General features: G+C 38.9%; 1 protein-coding gene across 3 annotated transcripts in view; it reads left to right on the top strand.

Annotated features, from left to right (window-relative positions):
- The window catches only part of LOC143896785 (lachesin), a 163,994-nt gene that overhangs the window by 96,096 nt on the left and 47,614 nt on the right, over positions 1-20,284 (top strand). For all 3 annotated transcript variants that reach the window (XR_013256748.1, XM_077404809.1, XM_077404807.1), the window contains exons 4-5: positions 3,920-4,078; positions 4,253-4,381. Coding sequence is in view for 2 of the 3 variants with exons in the window: in XM_077404809.1 (XP_077260935.1) it covers positions 3,920-4,078; positions 4,253-4,381 (288 nt within the window). In the remaining variant the exon portion in view is untranslated. The remainder of the gene's footprint in view (positions 1-3,919; positions 4,079-4,252; positions 4,382-20,284) is intronic.

Below are 20,284 nucleotides of genomic sequence, written 5' to 3'. Positions count from 1 at the left end.
TGCGCGCAGTTGTCCACCATCTAAATAAATCAGAAGCTTAGACTACTTTTATTTGATTTAGAAGCAAGTTGGTCTCGGTTGGTCTACTTAACCAGTAAAGAAGCCGCGACAAAATTGGAAAGCAAACACTCACTGTGTCACTCTGTCTTTGACAGTTGCTAACAATTTCTTAATTCTTTATGTTATATTTATGACACACGTAATATTAATACGAACTATTTTCTCAGAAGTTACAGATAGCAAGAAAAATCTTTCTTAGTATTTTAATATTATTTTATAAGACAAATAAAACACAACTTATTTATTTTTTTAAACAAATAACGTACTTTTTTTCTATTTCTTAAATATTTCTCTTTAAAAAAATAAGTTTTATTTTAAATACTTTTTCATATTTAAATATTTTTTCATTTTGTATATTTTTGATCAATATTTTAAAATATATAATTATAATATTTGTTGAACAATTATTTATAAGAAAAACGAATATTTGTTGATCGCAAATGTACCTTGTAATTAAATCTTGCGTTATATTCTCCATGAATGAAGTTATGAAGCGCATAAACTATGCGCTTACATCAGTCAAGAGGCGTATCATAATGTATATTGTATAGGATACGATATGAACATGACATTAGATTCCCTAAGGGTATGCTATAATTAGCAATCTACAGCTCACAATGACTTCATTCACGATAAACCTCAGTAATCATCCTAGTATATATCTTTCTCTTTTGGTTGTTAATCACAATATCTCGTCGGAACAAAACATTTTAAAAGGATTTTACAGCAATAGGATGACAACACATTTTATCAATTTATTGTTATAACGTATCTATTCAATTTATTACGTTTTCTTGCATCGCGAAAAGAAACCTTTTTGCAATCTTGAGATTCTCTTTATATGAGAAATTTATGTATTTTCATTGTTATATCAATTTCACCAGCATAACATCATTATAGTAGCGTTGTTATCAATTATAGATTCAGTTCTTATTAAAAATTGAAAATCGAGATCGACTTCTTATTTTTCCCGAAAGAAGGGGCATTCCTATTTTTCTGGAGAGATCCCCGAAAGAGATATTGGCAACCCGACAAAAAGCGATGCGCGACGGGGTCCTGTCTAGAATTGTCAATATATGCGAAATATTTAGATGCGTGTTACACGTAACGCATATTTTTGTTGCACGTTCGAAATACTAGGGTGGTTGTCCGTGCGTTTTATCCTCAAGACTCCCGTCTCCGGTGAGCATCGTCGAGTGATCTCTCCTCCCGAACGTTGTGCTGCCGGAGTTTAGGACAAGTTAACGCACAACAGCGCGGCAACACGCGCGCGGCAGAGGCGGCGTTTGCGCTTGAATAATGCATCAACAGACCGTTACGCGACTGTAGTATAACGGCGTGCAGAATGGCGAGAGTGAGGGCGGACCGCACCCCTCCTCCCCTCCCCCTCCCCTGCGCGCGTTCAATCTGCTCTTGTTCAACAATTCGGTAACACCCCGCATTAGCATTAATGCAGGATATCGGCGGACACCTGCGGTAATTCATAGGATTGGCCGCGTACGTACGCGGTGACCACGCGGCTGTTGGCGGACAAAGAGACGGATTTTCTTCTCGTTCGGAGATTGGTTATAAGGGGAGGTCCAAGTTCGAATCTTGATTGGGGTGATATGTTTCGCAATAAATTCTTTACAGTGATTTAATAAGAATATTCATTAGCATATAAATTTAAATCGATTATCGATTTAAGTATGTGGATTTATGTACTGTTCTAACTAAGAGAGCTGCGTTTTAAAGAACAATAAAAAAATTGACGTGCAGTTTATTGAGTTTGGAAATAGTATACAATTATTATTAATAGGCTACAAGATTTAGTCGCCGGACTGTAAATGGCATTTTTCTCTAATTGATTGAACATTGATTTTGTTTAAAAATTATTGTGCAATTTTATCTAATTGACCGTTAAACAATGCAAATTATACGACATGAAAATTTTTCTTATAATGAATATATACGAAAAAAAAAACGTAAGGAACAGTACTGGAAAAACGTATTATATCGAAATATATACGAATGTATTGCATATTGCAATATTCTACTTCAGTTAATTATCGAACATGGTTAACTTAAAGCAACTATTCAATTATACTATTTTCATTTATATAAAGTTATATAAAATAATATCTTTTTTGTCTTATATATGATGAGGAATAGCCTATTGTGATAAGTTTTAATCTCCTCTCTCTTTTTATCTCTCTCTTTGGATATATATTTTATTGTAATACACGTTAAACCGCTTGCAAAAATCAATTATAATGACCTAAATTACTTCAGAAATCCGCGATATCTCTTCCTCTCTCTCTCTCTTTCTCTCTCTCTAAAGATAGAAAGCTTTTCAAATATTCAGCATTACAGACTGTAAGACACGAATAGTGTGGAAAGTTATACATATATGTAGTCTATAAATGACTTGTCACACTTGTAGTACAATATAAAGTAATCACTGTTATTTCAGCACATATAAATAAATATTGTCATCCTGCGGCTTATTTATTTTAAGCCTTATTTTTTTTGTCTCACTCGCATGATTCCATTTTGGCCGGTGCTCTTTATAAATCTTAAATCTAATATCTAATGATAGAAAGCTTCTTTTTGTCTGTCCAAGATTCCATAATTTTATAATTCTACGTCGCCCTAGATTTCTTCGACTTCTTTGTTACAAAGAGCGGCGGACTTATTCTTAAATAGTTTCATTCAAATAAAACAATATTACTGCGGTACAATGCGATTAAATTGAATTAATTAATTTGTATTAATATAGTTGAAATTCTGAAATTATAACTGAGAAGAATTATTTGTAATATGATAAAGAATTTATTGAAGATAAATGTAATAAATATAAAGTTACTCTCTGATAAGATTTTTTAAAAATATACATTTTATTTATACGTGTGTATGATAAATCATGTATTTAATTATAAATACTAAGTATCACTGAACTGTAGAAAATTAGGAAATGGATTAAATATTCAATACAAGGCGATATATCGTCTTGTAATGACAACTGAAAATGTTAAACACATTGAAGTGACGTGAGTGTTTTTCGTTGATACGTCAGTCGTCATAAATTGATTGATTAATTAGTATACGACGAAGATGAGTAATTCGGCTGATGCGTCATATTTGCATATAAGCAACGCGATATTTGTCCATTTAAACATGTCAACCAATCCTAGCTACTTGCACTTCCAGGTTGATCAACGTCGACGTTGCAGACGACGTATGTCCATATACTAATATTATTCGTTACCACGACGACATTATAATTGAATTATACGCCTCTCGCGCATGCACACACACACACACGTGTTTAGCCGTTTAATTCAAGAGCAGTGACGACGTGGTTAATATACACAAATGTGAAATGTGCAATGATATTGCTGTCATGGTACAATTAAAGAGTTATCAATAATCGATCATTGTACTGTGACTTTGATTTATACATTTTATCTCTTTATGCAATAAAAAAGCGCGTTTCTGTAATACATTTATATTATATACAAACAGAGAGGGGGAGAGAGAGAGAAGGGGAGAAAGAGAGAGAGAGAGAGAGAGAGAGAGAGAGAGAGAGAGAGAGAGAGAGCGACGAATTTATTGAACAAGTGTATGTATTTATGTGTATATTGTAATACATATGTATGGGTCTCTATATACATATATATGCGTATTACATAAAAAATGTCATTTCTACTTACTATATTCGCCGTATAATTTTTAACAAATAATGGCACTTTAAATTATTTCACGCAATTGCATTATTTATACTGCGCCTTGCCTATGTGTCTTACTTTTATTTCCTATTCTGTCTATAAATTTTGTACTGTCCGTAGCTAACTAAAACTGTTAATGTTTGTTGTTATAGTGCCGCCGAATATTGACGATTCGCAGAGTTCATCGGATGCGATCGTTCGCGAGGGCGCCAATGTAAGTCTTACCTGCAAAGCGACCGGAAGCCCAATACCTAACATTCGTTGGAAGCGAGACGACGGTTCCAAGATCTCGATCAACAAAACTTTATCTGGTACGTCCGATATAATTTGATGGCGAAACTTTGTGTTGATAGACCAAACGGTCATACATACATTAATCTCTTAAAAATTTAAAGGAATTGAAAATATATATACCGTGTGAGAATAAGAAATAATTAACTACAATCGATTGACAAGTAATGAATATTGAACGGTTACAATTTCAGTGGCAGAATGGGAGGGCGAAACGCTGGAAATGGCGCGGATTTCGAGATTGGACATGGGCGCGTATTTATGCATCGCTAGCAACGGTATACCACCATCGGTTAGCAAGCAGATCAAAGTGTCGGTCGATTGTAAGTACATTCTATGCTTATCAAATTACTATGCTTATCAAATTGCGATCTATCAAAGATTAACATTCTTACATTATTCGGAGAAAAATTATAGCTATTATAAACAATATAATCACAATGTATCGGCATTATTTTATCAATCTTTTATATAGCGTCTTCTTTGACGAATTCTGCTAAAATTCATCTTTTATAAATTCACGAAAATATTTTCTTTTTATCTAACCTGTTAAAGCTTATTACGATAATAGTTGAGCATTGATTTGGTTAAAAAAGTTGGTCTTAAAAGGTTTTGTCATATATCCGAATAATAGATGCATCTTCGTTTAAAAATCACACGATATTGACACGAAAAAAAAGTAGAAAGAAAAGATTTGAAAGGGATCCATAACCAGATTTTCGGGCAACCAGATTTCTCATGAGAGTAAAGGTACCTGCCGACAAATAAGTTATAGACTGCTGCAGCTGTGTGGTAGCTTCTAAGTGGCAACTGCGGCATTGCACTACGTCGGTACAATACGCTGCTTGGAGAAAGGGGTTCAACACATACAATTTAATAACATAGAAAGGAAACCGACGACAAAGCGGGCTTTACCGAATCCCTCACCTCTTTCTCACTCACTCTCTCACTCTCCCTCTCTTTCTCTTGCCTCTAGGCTGCTTCCCGCTGCGCTAAAATAAGCGTACAAGTGAACGAAAGCGAGAGAGGGAGAAAGAGATAAAGACAGAGACAGAAAGAGAGACGGCAACGGTAGAAAGACAGCCAAAGGGGCGTTGAAAGTCACGATCATGTGTGAGTGCGCGTGTCATGGGGGACGATACAGAGGGAAAGAGAAGAGAAAGAGACGGCGGTGGTTCCCTAGTGAGACATAAAAGTAAGCTCGGGCGAACCGCGACACACCATTACCGTTTCCACCCTTGTACTTGCCTATTGTTACGTTACTGCGTCTCCTAAATACCGGGCACGTGCCTCTCTTCCTCATAGCTCCTCTATGACATGGTTTCCCTCACCAAACGATACTCGTTTTGCTTCCGTTTTCGTATCCGTTGTAGGTCCGTTCATGTATTTGTTGATGCATGTTTCAAAGTGGATCGCTCTTTATGCCTCTCTTTCGCGTCTGCAGGTTTTTGCTCGTATCCGCATAAAGATCATATGGAAACCTGGATCGATTACAGAATCCAAAGATTATCAAGACGTCCACGATGCGCATTTCAATTTCTTAACTCGTTTCTGAAGACAAGTATAAGAAGAAAATAAAACACGCGCACACATTACGTGATACTCAATGAAGAAAGGACGATTATACAATCCCGTGCCGTATTGCGCTACCTTTGAAAGCTTCGCGATATTTAATTATTAATTATCCGTGAAGTAAAATTGCATCCCTTTTACGTCGACTACAAAGAGATAGTGTAGAGTGATGAGAGCGGAAGTTTGTCGGAGCTTATGCAAAACATAATCTTCGTATTCTTAAGACGGCTCCCTCGAGTTTTCACGTAAGATCTAAGCCAATCCGGAGCTGCACACGGGAGATCTTGCGGGAACAGACGGGAAAACGGAATATGCTGATTATCCATATAATTAAACTAAAACTAATTAATTCAGCAGCGTCAGAAAGAGATACGTCGTAATTATGATTCGGTTGAGATGTTGCTCGAAAGAGCGATGAAGAAAGAGGCAGATGTATTTGCCGCGGTTCACGACGCGGATATGCTACGGATTATCCTTTTAAGTGTCCTTTAATTATATTTGCGACCATGTAACCGGCAAAGCCTTTTGTCAACGAGCATTACCTTGGGCTCTTTTGAAGTCAAATTACGATCAAGTAATGCAATAGTTTTGTCCACGATTGTGTTTAACTCATCGTCGCCGATGAGAAATTATGTAAGAAATTGGCAGAAACCGCTGTTCCATCACAATACGTACACTTTGCAAATGTTCGCTTCCAGACCCGTTGTATTTTTTGCAAAACGTTAGTCTCTCGTATGTGAATAAATTTATATAAATTAAATACTGGAACTGACGCAATTAGGATGTTGTAGAATGTTAAAAACAAAAGTTTTGTAAGATTACCTTCTTTATTAATGCCAACAGTTTTATAAACAGTCAGGAGAAGAGAGAGTAACAGTCAATTTGCATCATTAATACAGTGATCACGTTGTTTACTACAGAATACTTGCATATGAGAATGATTAATATCTCATTACGCTTTTGCTTTTAAATAGATTTGTTCAAACAGTCGGCGTCGAAGATTAGTAGCTAATATTTGCAGGATCTGAAAATATGCTGTAAAATGTCACACATATACAATTGTGAAATATATAATGTATAGTTTCCATCGAGCGATACACAGTTTTGTCCAATTTCTCGTTTCAATCGTCATTCTCATTCATTCAAAAGAAACACTTTTAATATTGGCTCTTTCACTGACCCGTGGCCATTTCATATTATAACTTGTTTGCGTATCACGGCAGAATATTCCAATGGTCAATATCAGCACGAATTTCAATAGTAACGAGGAATCGATCGCGTATATGCGAGGTTAATATTTTGCAAAGTGAATTTTTACGTTTCACTTGCAATATGAAATTATCTTTTTTTTTTAATAGGTGTATCTTTTTTCATTTTCTAATCAATATACAAGATATTACCGAGAGATATAAATTCCGATAGGACTGTTTTAGTGTGAGAATATTTCAAACGGCACATATACATATATATGTATTACGATTTATATGCTAGTATGTAGAAATCGATAGCGCCTTTGCGATGATTACTAGACGATGCCGTGATGACGCATTTTTAGATGGGTAGAACGCAAGTGCTGCAGCTGGGAGGCTGGCGGTAACACTTGGCGCGTTTTTACGTGTTCAAGCGGAGATTAATTAAATGGTCAGACAGATTACAACCATCTACCAGCGATCCTTGGTCTGATGACATTACAAGTTTACGGTCTGAAAAACTGTTGTATACGCTTTTCATCTCACTCCGCCTGCTGTTGCCGCTGTTTCATCCCTCGTAACTTCGTGCGTCGGCAACGTGACGTACACAACGTGACAATATTGTAATATGATAATTATAAAGCTATCGTTAAACATATTTTTGCCACGTCTGCAAACGTCTCGCGAAATATTTTTACCCTCGAATACGTGAAACGCCAATGCGATCGCAGTATATCGCATTTGTTTGCCGGCGAATGTAATTTCAGCAAACACAATTGAACTCCCTTGTTGCATCCATTAATACAGTTAACAGAAAAGCAAACATTGTATCGTTGGTACCATTATTAATATTCTGTAAGTATTGATATTTGAGGACATATATGTGCTTATATTTAGATATTTTATCCACGCGCATTATACTTGTAAACTTGCAAAATTATGACACTTTCGCAAATATACCGCGTATGTACCGTCGACGTATTTGATTTTTTTATCAACAATAAGTAATTAAAAATTTTTGACTTTTTAATCTTCGCATTTTTATACCGTTCACTGGGGAAATATTTCGTGTCGTGCAGTTTTTCAGCATTCCTGACGATTTAAACTAATCCTTTATGACAAATATTATAGTAACGCGGAATGTGCTTACTTTTACGTATGTTCTTTAATTTTTTAGTACGCGAAACGATATGCGTGGTCTCGTCAAAGAATATTATTTCCGGCAAAACTACGTCCTATACTAAAGAATATAATTTTCGTCTCATTAGTTAGCGCGAATTTAGGATGATAAAGTCACCATTTCCGACTCGGACAGACGGACTTGTTGATGAAGAGGAGAAAGCTGAAATTACGTGTAGCGCGTTCTGCATAAATTTCCATTAAGAAACGCGAGTGTGTAAACTAGAATTTTTGAATAAAGTTCCAGAAACGTTCACCCTTTGATTTTTTTTTTAAATTTGGTCACAACGTACCAAATAACTCTAATTGAGTTCGCTTGTGTGCCAAAGAATTTTCAGCGCAAACGCAATTAAATCGAGATAATGTTTTGAAAACTTAATTTTCGGTTATATTTAGCTTTACGTTTATTTTCATTCATTTTATTTAATTTTTTCAGTTTACTAATTAGAGATGCAAAGCACAACTATGCAGTATTCACTTTTATTGTACACAGCGTAACTTTTTTAATATGTGAAACGTGCTTCAGAAATGGATTCAACATTGCAATAACAACAGTTCGTGCAAACAAATAATCTATTTTGCTGTGTTCCCGAATTGTTACCGTTACATATAGATATTATACTTTATAATATTATATATATGACATATATATATTTATGACATATATTTTTATTAATATTTATGCTTTTGTATATTTATATACAATCCTTACGAAAAAAGACAATTGTCGTTTATCACAATACATTTCGTTCGCGAAGCTATCAGCGCGATAAATGGGCCGATCTATTTGCAATAAACGAGACGCGATAAACTGTTCACACGCAAGTACTGTACACGTAGTACAGAAGCACGGGTGCAATCCGTCACGGGTCGCGCTAATTTTATTTATCGTTCTTACCGTCGGCGTCGCCGAAGATGCCCCCCCCGTCAGACGGCGAAAGACGAAATGAGGTTGCAGGTCACGGAAAGAATCGTTTTAATTTATTCGAACGTGTCCGCCGTTTGTGTAGGTGAGTATAGGTATCGCATTTGCAGAGAATGTAACGGCGAAACATTGCAGAGAATGCGGCACGGGAGACGGGGGGAGGGGGGGTTATATCGAGGTGGTAAAAGGAGGTAGCGGAGGTGGCGGCGGCGACGGTAGTCACGTATAAGCAGTGACTCAGGCTCGCGCGATCCTTCTCTCTCTTTTACCTTCCTCTCCTTGTCCCACGGGTTCCGGCGCTAACATCCCTGCGTTTCCCTCTCTTGCCTCCAGTAGCAATCTGTTATTAAAATCAGCAACGAGAAAAATCCGTGCCGTATCTCCGCGGGACGCACCGGAGCGGAGCGCGCGCAACGACAGACGTGTTACGGCAAAAATTAAGCCACCTGCAAACTCGGAAACGGAATTACGTCAAGGTGGCTGTCGCTATTGCCGCTGTTAAAAATCTTGATGGGAAATAGGGCGCCCCGGTGCTAAACCAGGGGACAATTGCTGGTAATTGTTACGTACAATCGCGAAAAACTTTGTTCGTTTTCTTTTCGTTCTATACGCGCGCGTCAGATTTCTTTATCTTTTTCTCATCGTAATCTAAGTGAATATGTTTTCAAAAAAAAAAGTATGTATTACGCTAATGAGAAGGGAGGGTGAAAATGGAAACAAGTTTTACTTGGAAGGTAAATTTGTTGTACAAAAAGTAGCGGCAAATTGATGCAAATACGATCATTAACTCCGCGTCTCTTTGTCGCATTACGTTACGCTCTTCTAACCCGAATAGTAGAGAGACTAGGCGAAGATACTGTTTGTTTCGATTACGTGCAAGAGATGAATGTACGCTCGCAAATAACTAAATGTTGGTTTTAGAAAATTGTCTTTCGAAATGTGTTTTTATCGCTCTTTCGCACTCTTCACTAAACGATTTTTAACGAGACATCCAGTATATAGGGAAAAGAGTTTATTCGGAAAATTTGTTAAATATTTACGATTCTCTTGACGCAAAAAAAAAAAGAAAAGCACAACTTCTGTAGTGTTACAGCGGCAATTATAGAATTATTTATGCATGAAACTATTAACGAGCGCGGTATCTCCGATGAAACAAGATTTAATTTCTATACGATACGAGGAGTATTGATCTATACATCGACGAACGGCATGGACAGTGTTTTTATTTGTCTCTTTTTTTTTCCGAAAAAAAGTCGGACATTTTGATTTAAACGATGCTACCCCGCAACATCCATTCTGATCGGAACGATCGTGCTTATCGTGTTTGCCGATTGTAATTTAATTGTCCGACGCCCGAGGAAATTGGAATTCTGCTTGGAGCGTACGCCACGTGGGCGCCGATATTACAGATCGGCATTTGAATCCATTGATTTCGGTTTATCCGAGTAAAGCCCGGAAATCATCCGCTTTTTCGACCGACGAAAATGCGATTTCATAACCCTTGCGAATCTATCGATAAATTTAAACTTAATTGTTAACTTTGCAACAGAGAGATCGTCATTTCTATCATTTCTGCTTTTTAGTTTTGCGTCTCAGTCAGCTCAATACCCACCGTATTATAAATACAATGCTAGGTAATTACCATACATACGCGTGTTCTCTCTTTCTCTCTCTTTCTCTCTCTTTTTCTCAAAATATTAATTATTATCAAATTAGATATCAAGATTATTTTTCTAAACGCTACATTCTGAAGTAATATATCAAGCGGCTATCCTTGCGAAAATAAAGTGACGTCGTCGAACGATATTTGCCTTCGATATTTCTGCCGCTAAATCAAATCGCGTTTATCGGGTACGGCGTGAAACGTTTCGAAAATCTTCAGCAGATGTAAGTATTAACAGATGCAAGTAATGACAATCGGATTTTCTGATAATATTGATCTTACCGGGGTGGGGGGAGCGAAGGGATGTTCTCAGGTCTCTGTCAAGCAAGTCGACCGGTATATACGTAGCGGCGCGGCGGTGGAAAGAAAGATTGCCACTAAAACGAGAGGGGTTTGCGCGCGTCTATTGCGAGGTAAGGCCTTATCGGCTACGCGAGCTGGCATTTATTTAAATTTAAAACTGGGGAATCGATCTCAAGCGGTCCCGGTCTCCCTCGGTTTTTCTCGATTTGGCCGTCTTCTTTCTCTTTCTTCCTCCCCCCCCTCTCTTTCTCTCATTCTGACTTTTCGCTTCTTTCCTTCTTTGTTGCCAAACGACCCTACCTCGTGGCTTTCTCGCACCTCTAATTCCCGCCTCTTGTCGATCGTCTCTGCGCCCGGCACGTCCCTCGAAAAACTCATTAATGTGTCTCGGTGGCCTATTCCCTCTTTCTCCCTTTTCCTCTTCCTCTCCACTGATGCCCCCGTGTGCGCGAACGATGCGAAAAGGCACAGCATGGGAAATCCGCCGCCACGACGACGTGACGGAGCGCCGCGCCGAGTGTCTTGAGAGAGAAGTATTGAAAATCAAGCTGCGAAATTAATCCGCGCGAATAAAAGCGCATTGTAATTTTTAGAACACGTTTGTACAAAAATATGATGAAAAATGGAAAGCTCTTCGTTGAAAAAGAACTTCTATTTTCACTTGTTTCAACTCGAGATTGGACCGTAATTTTCGAGATTTACCTTCAAATACATTTTAATTTCTCATTTTTACATTTTCCTGTTTCTCTTTTTGCAATGGTTAAATAATAATAATAAACGGAATATGTTAAAAATAATGTCACTTGAGGCTAGTAAGCGTAAAAAAATGGACAAAAGATTTCCCTTTGAGTCAATCTGATTTCACGAATGTATCCGTGTTACTCGGAATAGACGTTCTGAGTGAATTACGTTTTTACATTATAAAGGAGATTCAGCGCAATAAACGCATTTCGTGGGAATAAAGTGATGATTTTCGTTGGAAAGCGAAATAGTTTTCCTTCCACCATAATTAGCTCGTTTTTAATCATTTTTAAAGCTTCAATGCTAGATGCCTTGGTAACTAAGCCACGGGTTAAAGTTAAGTTACGCGCTGTATTAGGCATTTGAGTTGGTATATAAAGTTAGATTACAGATCTCTTGCGCGGGCGATAAATAAAATATTTCAACCTTCGAAACTCACTTACTACGCGCGGAACACTAAAGCTGCCAGACGAAGCCGCCGCTGTTTACCCTCGCAGCATATCAAAGCGCTCGGTGACATACATAGAAAGAGACGCGAATCCTATAGCCACATGCTTTCAAGGAACAAAGAGGCGTCTTCGCAGCTGAGAAAAAGACGCATACATATACATTGACACATACCAATGTATACGTATATACAGCGGGTGAAGAGCGATCGGAGTTAAAACTCCGGCTGTAATTTAATTCGTTTCTTTTTTATTTTCAATAACTTTGGAGAAAATATTAATCTTAAAGTTGAAGTCGAGGAGATCAAATTTAGATTTATTTTTCCACACTTTCCTCAACGAAGAGGATCAAAGAGATCACGCGGTGGCATGGTACGCCTTGCAATTTTTATTTTTACAGTTCTCACGTTTTCTTATCTATTTTTTTCACGTTGCCTCAATAAACCACGTGCTGTACTTCCGACGCAAACCGCAACCAAGTATCTTTACGGAGTTACGCAGGAACGAGCACCTTTGTTCCGATCATTTCTGGTTCGCCGAACACAGCGAGACGATCGAACGATAAACGTAGAAATGATTTTGGGCGCATCTAGATAGGTGTTACGCGACTCGACGACTAACACCCGTTTACATTTGGCGAGTATTCGGGTGGTGCAGTCTCGCGCTTACGGAAGATTCATAAGTGAGCAGCACGCGACATGATAAAATAGCAGGGTGTAGGCGGACGTCGCACCATATTCAACGTCATTTCGCCTTGAAGAATTACTTTTATGAAGAAATAACGCAAAATGTGTCAGAGGTACTTGTGCATTTTCGAGTGCGTTGAAAATTTGTGCGACTCTGTCGTAATCTGACTGATACAGAAAGCATTACAAACGAGATTTCAACCATTATAATTATTATGACAACAAGACTTTTCATAACATGATATTTCTTTTTATAATAACTTAAAATATAGACATGATATCGATATTTGGAAGTAATGGATAGAGATTAGATTATTGGGGAAAAAACAACTGCTGTGACAGAACAATTTTTGTGTCGCATACGACAAATTAATTTTAATCAAACTGGCGTATTAATTATATTGGCGTACTTAAAAGTTACAGTTCAAGTTTTAATGTTATCGGAAAACGAGTTGTTTCCGGTCTTTATGGTTTTTGCAATACGTGCCGGTGAAGTGCGCATATAGTGATGCACAGGGTAGTTAAGCTCGAAAGCTCGAGGTTGAAAAGCCTCGAGAGCTCGAAACAGTGTTTTTGATCTCCGCACGTCGAGCAGCTTCGTTGAAAAGGCATGTGGATCTTTTATGTGATTCGTGTCTTCGTACATATAGTCACACACAAAACATTGAATGAAATCAGTCTTGAGTGAAATTTTTTTTTTACCGTTCAAACTGAGGAGTGACTTATTAAATCGAATATCTTTATTACGCCGTGTAAAAATTCTCTTTATCTCTTTCAATAATCAAATAGTCTGTGTAATATAAAATCAAGTGTTGCATTTTTTAATAAAGTGGATATCTACATGTTCTTCAGGGATATTATTGAAGTGAACCAATTTCTGCGTTTTCCACAAAAGTAATTGCGATTACGTAATGCCTTTTATCTGCTCTCCCACTGTACTAATGCACAGCCGTGTCACTTTCCAGTGTTTGAGCTTCAAAGCCCGTAGCATAAAGACGGCGAACTGGGCAGAGTCCGGTTTTTGATCTCGACCTAGCGCGGTTTCCTCGTTCGGAAATGCGCGCGAACAGTGCATACCGTCGCGAATAATTTTTCCTAGAGCTGCACATTCGAGAGAGAGAGAGAGAGAGAGAAAGAGAGCGGAATAGCCGTGGATACTCTTCAAGGGGAGAACCGAGACGCAGCGATACCCGGTGCCCGGTGATGTAGCTTTTGTTTGCCCTTTTTAAATGCGGTCGCACTGCACCGCATCGAGGCGACGCGACGCGAGGCGCGACAACGCGTATGAATTCCGAGGGGCGTTGAATTTTTATGAGCTTGCATACCGCGAATTAGCCCACGTTTCGTCTACCTTATACTATACACGGATCCGCGCACACGCATATACGTGTCGCTGCTATGACTTTTCGCAACACGCTGATGCGGAATCGACGCGCGTTGATAAGATCGTTCGTACTCTCATCGGAAACAGATAATTTAATTCCGCAATTAACGATCTTTACATTATTGTTTCGCGCGGAGGAAGTCCTCTCGTCCCGTCGATATTTCTATTCTCGAAAGACGACAACGTGTACTTTACAGCAATTCCTAAGTTGCACATACAAACCGAGGGATATTTTCCGGCTCGCGGAAAATACCGTTAACGCGATAAAACTATAAAATCCCAGCATGGATTCACGCCTCCGGTCGCCGATATCTTCTCATTTCAGTCCTCCGAACGGGCTACATTTCACTTCGCACTCGGCGCGAATGGAAAGTGCTGCAACTCCCTAGTTAGACGTCAGCTTCTCACGTTAGAATAAGTATAAGAGAAAGATAGATAAAAAAACACAACAGGCATGTATTAGATGGGGTCTCCGATGCTTTTGCCCTGAACGCAAACGACAGCGTATCGTAGCACTCCTTCTCGAAATGTGGTCGAGAAATAGCGCTAGATTTCGAGACCGTATAGCTGTGCGCGCTATGTACACCATGCACCGTGTACTTTCGCGTAGTTAAAGACAGCAACTAGATTACTGAAGCGCAATTTAATTATCTCGCGGCTTTTGTGAATTACTTCACACTACTTAGCGCAGTCAAAATTATTACCTTTACACTAACGAACGTATATGTAGATAATACGAATCTAAATTATACATGATAACGTAAAAATGCCAAGAGATATCGTGATTTCTATAATCATAATTTCTATGCCTTGATTTACAGTTTGAAATTTGTTCCTTGCGAAAAAAAGAGCATGCACTTTATTCTAATTACACATATCATATAAAGTTTAAAGAAGATTCATTTTTATTAAAAATCCAGAATTCAACTGCACAGCTGTATCATATTGAATTTTATGAGGAAATAAATTAAGCGTCGAGCACTGATTAAATAAGAAGGAGGAGGAATATATATTTTAATTTTTGATATTTTCGAAATCTCCGAAATTTTCTCTTCAATCTCCAGGCACGGCGATACACCTGGTGCAGAGGTATCCGAAAGCGCAGGTGGCGTGATCAAAATTATGTAGAAAAATGTAAAGCACGGCGAGAGAAGTACACGGTGAATTTGCGCGTTGCGTCGTGCGTCGAGCTACCTTCCTCCTCATTCCTCATCGGGCATGCCCGCGCGTCTCTACGGTCTCTCATCGCATGACTCTCATTCTCTCCGTCTGATGCTCGGTGTTACGAGGGAGGGTGAGCAGTTGCATGTCGCGTAGCCAGTATGCAACGGCACATGGAGTAGACGTACGGCTTGACGTATTGCCGAGTAGTGTATTGTAACCGTGCCGTTACACCGGGACCAGGGCTCACCCATAATAATCATGTCATAACGCAATCCGCTCTCATACGTGTGTATAATTGTTATAACGATCTTTATCAGTCTTTGACCCTGCTAGTTGAATATGGCAGAGACCGCGCGCGCGCGCGCGCGCGCGAGAGAGAGAGAGAGAGAGAGAGAGAGAGAGAGAGAGAGATAACATATTAATCTCCTTACACATTAATTGTACGGATTTTCTTCTGTGCATAAATGTTTTAAGAGCAAGAATTATGTCCACACTCTGTAAAGTCCACTTTAATTTTAGTCTATCTTAAATCTATCTGAAGATGTGAAATTGTACGCGCATGCGTTGATTAAATTCTAAATTTGCTCCATTTATTATTCGACGAATAACGAATAAATTTTTTCAGCTAACAATATATACGCGTATATACGCTATGCAATCGCAATTATACGAAACATTTAAAGTCACAAGAGTGATAATATTTATTCTTGTTCTGTCGGCAAGGGTAATGTCGCGCATTGGACGCGCGCGATTTTTGCGCGGACAAGTCAAACGTTTTATATCGTTTTACGTTTTCATGGGCGAATTATAACGTACTGCAATTGCGTATAAAGTGGATGCGCGACGTGACATATCGCCGGGGAGTGTATTGCGCGGCATGTTATATTGTATTGCTGGCAGGGCGGGCTACAATGATCATGTCATAACGCAATCCGCGCGTGCTTTCCGCGGGTACCCGAGGCTTGTAATTATCGCGCCACACGAGGACTCGTTATAGCCTTTAACGCGGAATACATCGACTCCCGATGCACATACACGCTAAAGTGGCTTGTACAATTGCGTACACGAGCTCGCGTCCTCCATGGACGCGATGTCAACGACAGAAGCGGCGCTTTCAAAGTACGGCGCGCCAGGTTACATTGAAGTTTAATTATACGTCTCACATTATAATCCGATATTACGTGATAAGAGCCATTATATGACTTAAGCCCCGACTATGTACTTTCCAGCGTGGCCTAATATCCTTTCGGAGCTTAATGATTTATTAACTTTCGATTTATTAATTCGCAACGCGATGTATATCTACAAATTGCACAATAGCTAAACGCACTTCGCGCCCCCCCCTCCTCTGTTTCTTATCTATTGAATGCCGAATTCATCGGTTATATCTCCGGACGGATTTCATTCTATCAAAACGGTTTTTCTTTCATTTCTCTTCTCTCGTCTTTTTTTTGTCATTTCTGTCTGTCTCGGCGTCATAAATCACGAAATGCTCTTGGCTAATCGCCGTAGCTCCTTCAACAGGGCCCCATCATCCATTTTCTTTGGCTTAAGACGGACGCAACGCTGCCCGCGCCACGTTTATCCAATAATTGTAATGTCAAGCGTCTCTCGATTCATTCGTTCTCGTCGAGAGTGAAGCGGCTGCGAGATGTCCCTCCGGCGCGCCCGATACGTGCCTCGACTACTCAAGCAGTCATTATCCACTCGGGCAAACTACATTTCTTACGCGTTGTCGCAACGAGACTGCGAATACTCCGCCGAAGACGCGTTTACAGCGTCAGAGTCCGTGTGAAATTCTATGAAGATCCGTCACGCCGAGATTTTTCAGCGCGTCCCTTAATGAAAATATACTTACTAACCTTTTTCATCCATGTCTCGATTGAATGTTTTGAAAAATAATTTGAAATTAATTAGGATAATCGTGTCACGAGAATAAATGCATTATTAAAATGTTTTCCGATATTATTCATCGTACGATGGCATTCTCTATCTCAATTTTATGATAAAAATTAACATAGGGATCACAAACGTTGTTACTCAATTATTTTTATGTATATATGGAATAAAGAGTTAATATGTCATGGAAAATTGAGAAAAAATGCGGAATTAAAAACAATTGCGTCATAAAAAGTTACGTGGCGGAGTTAAAAATATTCTTTTACAAATTAACCAGATTACTAATGATCAATCGATTAATTCTTGAGCGGCGTGATTTCTGTAATTTGAACAATTTATAATTGGCGCATACAAAGTGTAGTCCACTACTTCAATTAATATAATAAAAGTCATTAAATAAGAGTTGTTAAACGTACACGCGTAAGAGAACGTTACTTTCAGTTTATTACTCTTGTATTAATATTTGATGTATTCCTGAACAACTTTTACAGTAACATTTATTTATAAAAAATTTTAAGTTTTTTTAAAAGCTTTTTAAAAGTTTATAAAAATTTTTAGAGTATTTTTAACCACGCTAATGTTTAATACTTAAGCGGACTTCAACAATCGTCTTACCATCTTTATATTTAAAACTTGCTACACAACTTTTTTTACAATCGCGTAAAAAAAAATGATGACGTTACAACTTATTCAATTATGTTATTTTAAATTATAATGACTGGTCTTTTAATTATTTCTTTATACTTTTTAATGACTCAGTTATAATTTACTCTTTGAAATATTGGAATAGTAAAATCGACCGATATCGTTTCATCGATCGTATATATATTCGTGAAATAATCCGATATTCAAAGAATCGCGCAATTTTATAATTTTGATGTCGCGTATTTTTATGATTCATTCGTCTATGTCTGACCCAAGATAACAAACGCTCCTGCGAGACAGGTTACGTGCTTGGACTGCAAAAGTTACCCCTCGATTTCGTCATTCCACGACTTTTAACACTGCCGTCGATTTTGCACGCCACACGTTGGTCGACACGGTGATTTTCACCGTGACGATCAAAGACACTTCCGTGGCCATTTACCTATCGTCAACCTTCAAAGAGCTTAAAGTTTGTTTTATCAACCATTTTTGTTTTATCAAGAAGTATTTTGTTATATGAAAATAATTGCTTTGCAAGACGAGAAGACGAGAGAAGAGAAATGAAATTTAATTATAAGTCAACGTTTATAAATATTCGAGAAATTTTAATATAATTCAAAATAAGATAGTAAACTTCTCCCTGTCATTTTAGAATAAACATTTTGATGAACCTTCAAGTATGGCATATTTGCGACATATTTATGTAGTCACTCTTAAATTAATCCTTTGTCATTAATCGCTCGATAATCCCCCCCTTCCATCGGGTGTTAGGTGTTACAATTCGATCGATATAGCTTGCGAAGTCTGGACACGTAACTCTCTCCACGCTCATATCCTTCACTTTCGCGACTTGGCCCTGAGCGGATGAATCAGCGAATATGTCGTCGTCCGGAAAAGTGCTTCGCGGCCGAGAGCCCGAGGGTACGCTCGTCTTTTTATCACGGACTCCGGTAGACGGCTACCGTAAAATTATCATATACCACGGTGGGACGCGGACGAGAGGTGTGAGAGATGCATGTGTATGTGCGTATGTATGTGTGCGTGTGTGTGCGTGAAGAGCGACGAGCCGCCACGCTACCACTCTTCAACACGAAGGCGGCTCCTTCTTTCATTCGCCTTAAGTCCCAGCTGACTGACAGAATAATCTGCGGCGGCAAACGAGGGAAATAATTCAGCGCCGTGCGGATAAGCGGCCGCGTGGAAAGAATACTTGCGACGCTGTGTGCCGTGACTGCCGTGCGCGTACCGGCGAGGGGGAAGGAGGGCAGCGACGGGGGGATGGCCACGAGAAAATTTGCGGGTAAGAGCGAATTTATATTCTAGGCCCGTTACACGACCCTTGATTAGCGTTTCGACGAAATTTTTGAAAGGAAGGCGAGCTACGATCGAGAGACTATCCGCGAGTAGACTATGTTACCTGTCTTAATTCAATCCGATGAGACGTGTTTCTTTCCGATTCCACGGAACGTCGTGCGATTTTTACGAAAAATTCGAGGATCACTGTTAAAGATTGTTTTATCTCCTCCGCGTATGTTATGGCTATCTTATAATAATAATATTCAGGACTTATAACATTTATAAAATAATAATAGATATTATAAATAATTATAGGCTTGTGTGTGTGATTATTTATAATTATATCAATAACTATTTTTTTCGATGAATCGCTATTGTTTCTCGATTGGTCTCTAATATTAAACGTTATTGCATTAGTTTTAATACAAGTCGTGTAATTATTATATGCTCAATGGTGCTATGTAGCGCGTTTGACGCTCCTCCGGGGCTGAAATGCAACCCTAGCACGCCAGGCTTGACCGAGAATATGCGTAAATTACCTCGTTACTGTTTGGGGAACGGTTAAGATAGTCTAATTGCTCTATTTCGAGCAACGCCACATAACCAATTTGAGCTGGGCCACGTTGTATACCGTGGTCGGGAATACTAAAATTTACGTACGTTTACTTGATGTATGCGCGCAGAGTTGCCGCGGTACTTTTCCGCGTTAACGTCAAATTAGAACATTTTCGGCGCCGTTACGCCGTTTACGTTAACGTAATTCGTCGGCTTCTTTGTCTCGCAGTGAGATATATGCGTCAACTAATTACGCTTTATCACCCCGGTCGTTCCCATGTATTCGACTTTCAAAACGCGGCCATTATCTTATCGCGTATATTGCATCAAGGAACAATTCGTAAAACCCCCCGGCAATAGCGAACGGCAGTTCTCATGGACGTGGTTTCGCGAGCCCCAGATCCCTTTTCAGTGCGCCACCACCCCCCGCGAGCGCCCGCTTGTAAAGGTGCCACAAATCGCACAAAAGAACCGCGAGCGATCATTTAGCGCGATTTCCGCGCCCGGCGCTCGTTTTATCATCGGTAATTTTTCATCCGAGGTTCTCCCCCGTCTCTTTCTTTCTCTCTCTCATCCCC

This window comes from Temnothorax americanus, unplaced genomic scaffold (genome assembly GCF_048541705.1).
Source record: "Temnothorax americanus isolate GAGA-0224 unplaced genomic scaffold, ASM4854170v1 Scaffold2, whole genome shotgun sequence".
In the NCBI taxonomy this organism is placed as follows: domain Eukaryota; kingdom Metazoa; phylum Arthropoda; class Insecta; order Hymenoptera; family Formicidae; genus Temnothorax; species Temnothorax americanus.
Note: the sequence above shows the minus strand (reverse complement) of the source record. Positions and strands in the feature narration are given on the sequence as shown.